Source organism: Rhea pennata, chromosome 16, assembly GCF_028389875.1.
Source record: "Rhea pennata isolate bPtePen1 chromosome 16, bPtePen1.pri, whole genome shotgun sequence".
Taxonomy (NCBI): domain Eukaryota; kingdom Metazoa; phylum Chordata; class Aves; order Rheiformes; family Rheidae; genus Rhea; species Rhea pennata.
Genome location: NC_084678.1, coordinates 13,545,318 through 13,557,346, shown reverse-complemented (window position 1 = coordinate 13,557,346; position 12,029 = coordinate 13,545,318). Strand labels below are relative to the sequence as shown.

At 42.9% G+C, this 12,029-nt stretch overlaps 1 protein-coding gene and 1 long non-coding RNA gene across 4 annotated transcripts in view; one reads left to right on the top strand and one right to left on the bottom strand.

Annotated features, from left to right (window-relative positions):
- LOC134147706 (uncharacterized) overlaps positions 1-12,029 on the top strand; it is a 233,827-nt gene that overhangs the window by 18,154 nt on the left and 203,644 nt on the right. The gene's annotated exons all lie outside the window — the stretch shown is intronic.
- Positions 1-12,029, bottom strand: part of PHACTR3 (phosphatase and actin regulator 3) — a 113,552-nt gene that overhangs the window by 22,249 nt on the left and 79,274 nt on the right. For all 3 annotated transcript variants that reach the window (XM_062589152.1, XM_062589153.1, XM_062589154.1), the window contains exon 8: positions 7,458-7,611. In XM_062589152.1, the coding sequence (XP_062445136.1) occupies positions 7,458-7,611 (154 nt within the window). The remainder of the gene's footprint in view (positions 1-7,457; positions 7,612-12,029) is intronic.

The following is a 12,029-nucleotide window of genomic DNA, read 5'->3' as shown; positions in this document are numbered from 1 at the left end:
ACACAAAATGTTTTCCTGAAATTCATGAACAGTTTCTTAAAAAAAAAAAAAGAAAGAAAGAAAAAGAAAAGAAAAAAAACCCAAACCCTAAGTAATCTTAGCAACACAGTGACCATCCCCCTGGTTGTGAGGGTTACCACTGCGAAACTGCGAATGCCTGAATCCCCATTGGACCCTTGGGGTATCAGTAACTCACAGCTGCTCCAGCACCTTGTTCTGCTCGGAGATCTGTTTCATAAAACAGCACAAATAGCCATGATAACCAGAGCACCTTACTTTGGTCTCTATTAACCTCCACAAATTAAATTAAATCAATTTCTTTCTGTAATTACTTGTCCTGCAGACTCAGACTAGCTTGAGGACCTGAGTCATAATCCAGTGTGAGGTGAAGCATTACAGATTATTGGCTATCTGCACATTTACATTTTGTTTTATGATTGGTTTGTTTTAGGACTTTAGGACTTTTACTATAGCCCAGATCTTCAGGCAGAAGAATCTGACCCTAAGCACATGGTGCTACTTGTAAGCAGATTGGCAGAGCAAAAGAAATGCACGTTTTCCTTCCCTAAAATGTTTTTCCTTATCTCACTACACTTGCTTTAGCAGCTTTTTTGCAAGATTGTTTATATAATTAGGTTCTCATGATATATTACAGCTTTCTGAATTCTAATCTTTTATTTCTGGTTTCACATGTGCCCTTTATGCTGAAAGACCCATTTAAGGAATTGACTTTGTGTCCCAGAAAAGGACCTGGATATTCCTGTCTGTGTTTACACCTGCTGCTCTGCTCTTCCCTTCCCTGCTGTGCACTGACCTGCTGCCCTTGCCTTCACTGTGCCTTGGGAAACGCTTGACTGTGAATTCCCAGTCCTGGAGCCAGGGAAGTAGAACAGAGCAGTGCATTGAGCTTGCATCTTCCCCCAGGAATCTCTCCTTGCCCTTGCCGCTGTCAGGTGAAATTTTCTTGTCCCCCAGCAGAACTAACTACACTCTGCAATGACACTTCACTGTGTTTGTACCAATTAAATACCCAGTGTTTTTAACAATAGTTGTTTTTAATAGTAATTGCATCCTTAAAGATGCAAACTCGCACTGAAGGCAGGCTTTAGTACTATGGCACAGTTAAACTATCACAGAGGACTACATTCTCACGGTTGCAACCCTTTACAAATAAACTGGTGTGTTCAAAAATGTTTGCGAAGCATCTTGTAGGCTGGTCTGAGACAGCAAATTTCTCTTCTGGTTCAGCTGCAGATTGTAGCTTTTGCCCAGAGGTGACAGGGTGCTTGGTGGTTAATCGTGTGGAAGTTGCCTTGTTATAGCTGCAAGGCAACCCCCTCTGGTTGGAGAGCCTCTAACAGGAGGTTCTCTTAGGGTGACACTCTGGCAGGGGATTAGGTTTGCTGTTTGCTTACCAGGGATTTGCATTAATGAAGCTCATTTTATTTTTGCAAAAGTAGTAAATAAAAGGGAACAAGGCCTATCATTCTCCAGAGCTCTTCAGCCCTTAAGAAAAGGGGCATCTTAGTCAGGGTTTGTCCTGTACACATGTACTTGAACCTTTTCTGATTTATTTAAGCTGGGCTGCAGCTCCCTTGCACCTGAAAAGCACTGTAAACAGGAGTCTAAACTGGCTTATTATTTGCAGAGCCATGAACAAAACTGAACCTTCTTCGTGATTTTTATCCTTGGAGACTGTCTCGGAGTAACTCAGCCAGCAGACACTGAAGTGCCACTTTCCTGACTGCAAGGCCAGTGCTATCTGTCACAGACTGGGTGTATAACGGGGTTTGCAGTGGTGTGTCACTACCCACCACCAAGGAAGGACATGGGGAATATTAACACCTGTGGGATTCAAGCATCTCAGTCCTGAGGTCAGCCCAGAGAATCCTGGCCATTGCTTGCGCTGCCTCCCTTCCTCCAGCCTTTCCCCATCCCTCCTACTCCTCCTCCCCCATTCAGCTTGACAAGCTGAGCCTATAATGAAAGAAGGACAAAGCACAAAAAAACCCACAAAAAAACAAACAAAAAACACTCAGACAGCAGCAGGTTTGAAAGCACTGGGGCGTTGTGCAAACCGTTAAGAAAACATAGCAGCCCCAGGGAATGGCCTGTGATATAGTATTAGCATCACATGCAAATCTATAGCAGCAGCCCCTCAACCAGAGCCTGCTGCCAGGATCTCGTACCGGCGAGCGCAGACTGACAGGAGCAGGAGACTCCCTCGGCTTACGCCTGCGCCTGCAGAATTAAATTGTAGCTCTATATATAGCTCCTGTCGTGTGCTAGCAGCTCAGGCTTTCAGAGACGCCCACGCTGTGTTTGCTGCTGTTATTTTTAGCAACAGTGACAAGGCTACCTGGATGATTCCTGGCAAATAAGAAGGATGTGCACTAAATTGCACACAGCTAATTAGTGGAGACAGTGGATCTTTCTTTTTTTGTGCCTGCTCCTACCTTTCTGTCTCTGGAATAAGGCTGTATCAGACAGACAATTCCCAGAGACTGAAATTATGATCTGAAATGAGGGCAGATCCTTGATTTCTAGTTCAGCTGCATGGAATGGGAGGTTGAGTATGGTCTAAGCTTCATCAAAAGGTCTCAATAATGTCCAGGTAAATTTAGACCAGCCTCTGAACTGAACCCTGTTCAATATCTACTTGATCTTTTCTGCATTAGGGTTCCTAGCAGTTTGGCCCTATTTTGGTAAAACAAATTATTCCCTGAAGTCCTGTGAATTCAGCCCAGTTTCCTAGCGATTTTTCCCTATCTGAAAGCCAGTGCCTTTCCAGTCAGCAAAGCTGTACTGGGAACATGTTTGTGAGGAAGTCGCATGGGTCATGTGAGAAGCTTCTTGCACGGAGAAGCTTTTGTTTTGCTGATGGGTGTAATTTTTCTTTGCAATTCTTCAGCATCAAACAGTCATGCTTCACGCTTTTAGGCTGCAAATCTGCAGCTCTATTTGCTTGGCATTGCTTGGTGGGCTATGGCACTGCAAACTCCCCGCTCTGGTATGGGAGGCACAAACCAGGCTGTAGCCTGGGTGTGTGTTTAGCCACAGCTGCCGTTTCTGGGCAAGTTAACTCAGATGCCTTTCCAGGAACCCCAGGGCAGCACTATGACTGCACACTTCCAGATGTGGTAATGTAATGTATAAAGATATCTTTCTTCAGCTTACTCTGCCAAGAAGCACTGCCTCAGCATGACCCACTTGCCCATGCCAAGGCTTTCAGTAAAGCTCATGGTAAAGCTCAGTTTTAGGTGTTTGAGTTTTCCTTCCTATGTCCACAGAACTCAGTTGCCTGTCTTGTCTGGCTCCTTTCATGCCCACTTCTCTGCATCTGAATTCCTGTCTCCACAGTCTCTTGAGTGCTGCTTAATGCATCGTGTCTACTTATGCAAATATCCCAGGAGGCGAAACCAAACATGAAGTGAAAATTACAAGTATAATCTTTTTCCCAAGAATTCATGTTTGCGTTGAAATGTTAAGTAATAATGGAGTGTCTTTAACTGTGGTTAAACAAGACATGAGAAGTACCAGCCACCCAAGCAGTTCAAACATTAACTTTCTAAACAGTCAGGTATCTAAATCTAACTAAACAACCTTTTCCTGTGTCACTCTCAGGTCTAGCAGCTATTTTACTCCTCCAGGTTTCAGTTTAAATCCCTTCTAGAATAAAGTGAGTCTGTAAGGCAGAATGCAGTTATTGCAAATAATCATACTTGCAAATGTCCTTTCTGCCGCTTGACACAGAGCTCTCAATTCGCTGCATTCCATCGAGGGCTTATTATCGGCACTCCGCACACACAGTGATGGGGAACGAGACCTGCCAGCAGCCTTGAGGATCCAAATCTCAGTTGTCTAATGCACAGTGGAGTATTGCAAGTGCACACCACAGCCTGGGGCACTGGGGATGCAGGAATTAGCAAGCGAAAGCACCACTGGCAAAGGAAATCTGGGGAAACCGGAATACTGCCATCCTGGCTGGAGGAGGAGAAGGGAGAAGTGCATGTTTCCACGGCAACAAGTGGTAGGCTAATTTGGCTAGGAGCACAGAGACTGGGAAATACATTTTTCAAAAGCAGCAGTACAGTTACATGAACACTTAACTCTATACTCAAGCTGCTGTCAGTCATTAATAAATCTGACACCAGTGGACATATACTGCTGCAGACGTAGAATCTGGCTAAGAGTATGTAGCAGAACTCTTTGCTTTCTCTTTGGGAAGAACTGAGAAGCAAAGTGAAGAAAAAGAAAGAGGGGTTTTAGCTTTGGTTTCACAACTGCTCATCAGCATGATAGCGGAGAGTTGGCTTTCTCACCAGATTCAAAACAACTATAAAATGTCTGACAGCCAAAACTATTTAAAAAAATACAGCAGTTTTGAAAAAATGTTGTTCTTTTGTTCCCTGTTTTTGTAAGTTATTAGACACTGTTATTCAGTGTCTTTTGCACATTATGTACGTCAGCACAGCTCTCCCTCCAGACTACAAGAGCTAGGCTATGTTAGCTGTGGGACTGAGGCGATTTGCTAGACAGCTGTAGACTTTCAAATCCCTACAAATACTCTGTAAAATATTGATCTTGAAAATAACTGCCTATTTACTTGCTATTTTTATACAGACAGCCAACAAATAACAACTCACTAATCTGCCTGTACACTTTTCCCTCGTTGTGTGAGGCGACAGGTCTATCATCTAATGGTACACGTAGGTTTGTAGTTGCGCAGGCAACTCTCATTGCTGCTTTCAAAGTGCTACCAGTGCAACAGTAACAGCAACGTGCTCCGATATGCCCAGGTAGAAGCAAAATGAGCAAATAGGCTTTTCCACTGGATCCCAGTTTCCTTGCAGTCCTTCACAGCTGAACATTTACCAGTGAGTTGCTTTATAAACTTTGTTGTTTTTGCACCTACAGAGAGATTAAGCTGTACGAGTTTCAGGAAAATGAATGAATTTAAAGACTTCAAGATCTTATCCAAGATTTTCACTGTTACCAGTCTGGTCATATTTCCAGGCTGGGATTCTGGGGCAGTCTGGGTACTCGGGGGTGAGACCTAGTCAGTCCTAGTCACAAACTGGGGAGCTATGTCTAGGCTTTGACTCGTTGGCCTTTACCAGTACCATTTTTACTTTTTTTAACACATGCTTGCTTTTCATTGTGTAAATATTTTCCTGCATGCATCCGCCACCTGAGTTTGTTTGCATGGTCATGCTCTATTCTGGTGGATGAGTTAAGAGCTGAACTGAGCTCTGCCAATGCACATATGTGCTGGAAGTTGTGTGGGAGATAGCCTGGAATGGCAAAACAGATTGGAAGCTATTCCAGCAATCTCTGCACCGTCTGTTCCCCAAGATGCACTGAACCTGCTGCGTTCTGGGATGGAGAAGTTAAATGAAAGTGTGTCTTCCAGCACTTGCAACAAAGATGGCTTTTAGCCATTTTCTAGACACTACCAGTGAGACTAATAGCCAACATCACAGATTGTTCCATAAGACCTTAACAGACAGTGTGAAGGTTACCCTCACTACATTGATCTATACACAGTATATATTTCCTAACATCTAATGATCGCTTCTTTTCTTTATCAGTAAAGCATTTTCCTTCTTGAGTCACTGTACTTGACTTTAGGCAGACCTTCTTTAAAATCATTTTCTATGCCCATTATTATGCAAGTTAAATGGTAAACAAAGAGAAGGGGATAAACCTCTAATTACACTGCTTCAGGCTGCAATTCCATCAGACCTTTCAAACAAAGAAAAGTCAGACTGCACTGAAGTGAGATGTGGCCTCCCAGCTATTTCAGCAAAAAGAGGTGTGGCTGGGTAAGAGAGAATCTTCTCACTCAGTAAATAATCTGTGACCAGATCTTAAACCAACTTGGTTTAAGGATGCAACAGAGTGGAAACTATTTTTTGTGTTATTTTAGAACCATAAAATCAGGCTCCTAACTTACAAAGATAATGCAAAACTAATTGACTGGCCAGAATTAACAGAATCAAAGTGTAGCTTGAAATATTTCCCTGAAAAAGAGTATATAAGGCTTGCAAAGTCAAGATGATAAAGATCCTAAGTCCGGGTTCATGATATTTTCCATCCAAAGATGATGAGTATTCATGTGGTACCTCTGTTATGATTTGCCCTCACTGTGACTCTTGAAACCTAACATCAATAATAATGTGGTATTTTCTGCCCGTATGGGAGGTACATATTTTTTTTGTGACAGGGACTGTCATCAACTCTGTCTTGTGCAGTCGCTGGCTCAAAGGACCATTCTCCTGTGGGCATAAAGTGCTGCCATGCTACAAAGGATGAAGAACAGCGATCACTGAGACTGGAGGAAGGCAATTGCTCCATCTCCATCACCAGCATTGTAGAGGTGTCATGAAGTGTACCTGAAATCCTGTTGACCGTGTCCATTCGGCAGCTCGTTTCTTAGCTGAGGGCAAGTGTGGTGATGGTGGTGGTGTTCTCTTCAGTAAACACTGGTCTTTTAGGATCTGTGCTCTGACCTGTATGTGTGCCTCTCATTCCCTGGTCCCTGAGGTAAATTTTAATCAAATGCACACATGAATGAGCTAACCTAAATATCAATAAATGTTTCTTTCAGAAGAGGCTTGAGATATTAAATATCTTATATGTCTGGAAAATGAACTTCTGTTCTTGTTTCCCAATTCTGTTCACTGTCCCAGTGTGGGCAGGCACAGCACAGATTATTTAACAATCCACTTTGTCTCATCTAAAATATTCACATTTGCAGATTATCCAAGCATAGGTCTTAAAGGAAACGCATCAAAAAAACAAACCATGCAGCCTGAGCCTCACAGTTACCTTAAATCTTTGCTTTAGGCTATACACCATAGTAATGCCATTTCTCACAGCTCTTCACTGTTGCCCTGGTTACTGATCAAAACCAGACCATCCCTGCCATCCCTGGAGCTGGGCTTATACCCAAGTGAGGGCAGTGCTGCTGCAGTTACTTCTTCCTTCAAATAGGAACACAGCCACCAGTGCATATAGCACCTTCCCTTGTTAAAGTAAGGCAACGCAGCTACAACAAGTGCCTCCATCCTCAAACTGAGCTAGTGCTGATAAGGTTGAAAAATCAGATTAATGAGTAAAAAAAAATTGTTGTTATTATTATTAAGTTAAGGCACTGGCCAGCTTAGAGGATCTCAGTCTTAATTACTTCAGTGGAGCTGTAGGTAATTTTGGCAGAATTTTATCTCCTCCTTTGATTTTTGTTTTGTTTTCCATTGAAATCAAGGGAATTCTGATTGAAGTAGTTGAGATTTTTTTCATGTGACAGATCGACAGCTGAAAATCCGATCTGTTAGGCTGTGTATGACTCCATGCAGGAAATGGGCTTGGGGGTGAGAAACTGTGTCTCATCTGACAGTACACAGAGGACACTTCATTGTGAAGGCAGGTTCCTCCCTGCTCTTACAGAGACTTACTTTGAGAGTTTCATTTCAATTTGCTGCCGGATTTCCTGTCTTTCCTCATCTGTCCTCCTTGGGAAAATATTCCTGTCTTCCAGCTCCTGTTTGCTTGGTCTGTTTCGTAGTTTTACTGCCAGCAGTTCTTTCTTGCATTTTCTTGGCAATGTACCTTGAAAAGAAAGATATTAGGAAAACAGCTTCTAGGTATGAAAAATGGAAATATGAGGAGTGGGAGAAAATACAGAATGACAGTGACCTGTACGACAGTATGCAATGAGCAGTTGTACACATCGCTGTAAGTAGCGCCACGGCTGCGTCTGTGAGCAGGGCTCGGGCACAAAACTGCTTACCAAGGCAGAAGGATCGTATTCCTGTGTGATCTTTGTTACCTATTTTAAGCAAGTAGTGCTCTCAAGCAAAAGTTATTTGCAGCTGAGACATGGCTCATGTCACTAGTCTAGGAGTCAAAGGCTGTGCATCTTGCCTGAGTCCTCTGAGTGTCCCCATGTCCCCCAGCAGTCGCTGCTTCCTGAAGCATTTAGTGATTTATCTGCAGAGGGACCAGACGACTCAGTGGCTGGAGTAGCTGGGATGTATGCACCTTCCTTCCTGGGTCACCAGACATAATCAGGAATAGATAACAGTAACAGAGGCAATCAAAGCGATTGCCTGGCATGTACATTTTTATATTAAAAAAAAAAAACATTCTGCTTTTCAGGCATTAAAAATTAGAAAATCAGAATTGTGAGCAGACACAGGCTGTAACTCTAGCACCTGATGCAAGCCATTATGTGCAACTGCATCCTGTCCAGTGTAACAGGGTGACACAGGAGAATTTCATTTAGCAGTAAATACTCTATTCTCGATGACCGTAGTATTCAAGAATACTCTTCAAAAGCATTGCATTCTATACTTTTTCTCTGAAGAGAGCAGGGGGACCCTAGTCCAGGACCGAACGGGAAGGCCGGGTTTGCGGAGATGTCTAGGATGCTGGCGAGTTAATCTGGCGCTCTGGCGAGGAGACACAAGTACCTGCAGTAACTGCACGATCTCTTGTGTAAAACGTGCTAAGACAGGGTTTAAGTTAAACAAGGTAACTTAAAACATTGCCGTTACAGAAGAGCCGTCCCTAGGAGGATATGCAGGATATGTTTCGAGCACACTGCTTTTTGGTGTGCTGGATGCTGCGTCCTTGAGGCTGTCCCTGCCCGTCACATCCTTTTGCTCTTACCGGAGGGGATTGTGTTCGAGCCTGAGTGTTTCCATGCCTCGTGTGGCTCTTTAGATCTCAGAAGGCTAAACAAGTAAAAATCGGGCCGTTAAGCTTGCACAACCATTTTACAGAGTGTTCAGAAAGGTACGCAATAAAATGGCCGTAAATGTAAACTGCTTGCAGAGTCAAAATTCATCTTTATGTTCAAAGCAATGAAATGTAAATTGAAAGACTGAAGTGAAGCCTTTATTTGATGAGGGGTAGATTGCTTACGATGAGGGGGACAGGGAGTAAAGGAAAGTGCTGTTAAAATCAGTGCGCTTCTGAGTTATACATCTGTTATGTTATCTAGTACGACTGCACTCTTCCAGCAGTCATGTCCCAGGTCCTGGCAAGCCTCTGCTGTGCCGTCCTCACCCCTTCTGATGTCCAGTTCAGGACTTCAAAGGAGTGTGAAAATTGTCATTGCAGAGTAGCACCTGTCAGATGAGATGTAAATTATTGTCAACATACGTAAGAACTACAGATAAATCTTTGTATCCACTTGATCTTGGGAACATGCTGTGTAACAGGAGTTTTTCTGTTTTGGTTTCTTTTTACCTTAAAACTTTTTTAATATAATGCTTCACCTTTTCTAGAAAAGGTCACCTCATTTTTAAAGAAAATGACATTTAATTGATATTTTTGTTTGACATTTGAGATAGGATTAAAGTCTGTTTTTTAAGGATGCTCTAGAGGTTAGCAAGATACAAAATCATAAATAGGATCTTATTCCCAAATATTGGGGTTTTGTTTGCTAGGGACTTGCAGGCCTATATTATTACTATTAGTATTGATCTCAAATTTCTTTATGCACAGGCAAGGGATCTATACTACATCCTCACATATACGTTGAGAAGACTGGGGCAGAGAGAAGTTATGGTGTCCCCGCAGGAGCAGGGGCATGTCTGTTCATAGTTGCAGTGGCCTAAAATTAGACTTTTTAGAAGCTGTAATCAACTCAAAACCCTGCTTAGAGTCTGAAAGTTCTGGCCTTGTTTAGCACCTTCCTCTTAAAGCTTTCAAAGTCTGTTGCAAACATTAAACTTCACAGCTCTCTATGAATCAGTAGGTATAACCAATGGTTAAAAGAAGTTAAATTATTTGGTTGATACCACACAGAGCCTTTTGCTCACTGAATGTATGACTCCATCAAAAAACATTTGGTCCACTAAGCCATGGGGATGTGGCTCTGTCAAGGTTTTTCAAGCCTTCACCCCACCAGGAGCGGGCACAGAGTGGGCGTTTGCAGTGCTCAAGCTATATAGCACATGAATGAACCGAATTCCTTCTGGAAGCCATCTGAAGCACACTCCTGGGTATCCCCGAACATGTGCGCGTTTCCACATAGGAATTTTTCACAAGCAGTAAGAAGAGTTTGGTCATGTTGAGAGATTGCTGCAGAGAGACTGCACATGCACAACAAGCCCGACGTCTGCAAAATGTAATAATCTGACTGGCCATGTGCTTGCCAACTGCGTAAAGCATTTGTAGCCAGTTCAGGGCGTCTTGGTTGCATGGAAAGCAATGCATGTGTACACTGTACAAAACATGCATGTGTTTCTGTCCAGAGTTCCTTAGAAGGAAACAAGGGAGCTCTACATGTGCACACATTGTGTTTTTTTGTTGTTGTTGTTTTCTTTTTTTAATGAGAATGTGCCCTAAATGGTCATTCTCACATTCATCAGTAACAGCTAGAGTACAAGCATGCAGGTCTGTCCCTGCTTCCTTCAGGCTGTTCTAAAACTACCTGCCATGCTATACCAAACCCGTCCTTTGAATTTTGGGAGAGCAGCTAGGGTCACAGTGATTATTTGCTCAGATGAAGTCAGGCCTCAAGGCCAGCTGTCCTCAAAGGCAGCTGAAACCGGTGCTCTGCAGGTAAAAGACGGGACCTTTTCATAACAGGTCAGATTTTGAAGCTGATATGGAAGTATTGGCTTAAACCAGCTTAACATCAGCCCTCAAGGCTTGTATTTCAAAATCAGGTGGAACAATGCAATACTTTGCTTAAAGCTAAAATGAAGCTACTCTTCAGGGCTCTGACTACCCCTCGTTTGCTCTGCTGTACACTTTGAAAGAGTCCAGCACTTTGTGAAACTGAAAACACAAATCATATCTGAAAAATCAGAACTTTAACCTAAATCATGCTGTGGTATTAAAGGAGCAGAGAGAGCACACAACCCACTCCGGATAAGCTGTACTTGCTTCATCCAGATGTCTGGATTTCTAAAAGGCTTATGCTATAGCCACTCCCGTGGTCCATATGCACTGTGCACTGATTAATCTTTAGGGTATTTCACCAAATAAAAATGCAAGAGATCTGGATTAAGCTGATCTGCTAGTCTAAGGAGCCATCCCCAGTGCCTGACCGATTGGGTTAATTCCTGAAAAATAATATCTGCCTGCCAAAGTGAACGGAGGGAAATGATGTTACTCCGTCAGGAAGAAATGTCACGAAACACTGTGTTACTGGTCCATTGTCATCTTGACTGGCCCAATGGTGGCCAATTCTGTTATCCCACCTCCTGCAAAAGTAAATACCTGATGCTTTAGAACAAAAATAAATAAACAAAAACAGAAATCTTGGGGAAAATAAAGACCCAAACTAGTTTTTATCAGGTCCTTTGTCAGCAGCTGGAAGCAAATTCATTTCTGATCGCTAACTCAGTGGGATATACACCTGAAAATACCCTTATTTAAGTATTCTCTTCTTAAGAATTATTTTCCTGGTCAGTAATACAGTGCTTGTCTGCCCTGTGACCACGCTAGCTCAGGCAGGATCTTAGCTGTGGCCTGTTTCACAGTTTATGGCAGCGCAGCTAGATCAAAAATAAGTCCTTCAAAAATCTTCACCATTCTCCTGTTTTGTCTGCAAGTTCTGACAAAAGTTCCTGTTTTAATTCAACTGGATCCTGACATTTAATCTCCTGCTTGTTTGCATTCTGTCTATCAAGCAGAAGACAAATCCTAATGCTACATGCTGATGGAAAGAACTAGTTCGCACTAATCATCAGTCCTGGACTACATTCCAGTTACACTGTTTCTTCCTTCTGTTTTGGGCAGTGTCAAATAACGGTGCTGATGTAGAATGCAGGACTTGGAAAGCCCAGGTGCAATTCTTGGCTTTCTCCTGAATTGCTGGTGACCTTTACCGAGTCGCATCATCTCCTGTACCACTGTGGCTAACAGCACGCAGCGGTGACGGTGAAGGCGGTGACGTGCTGAAGCAGTGCGGTAATCGTATAACAACTCTGGATGAATGCATGGGATTTTTTTCCTATCTGTTGTTGCAAAACAACCCAGTTTTTTAAACCAGGACAAAACTGGAGGTT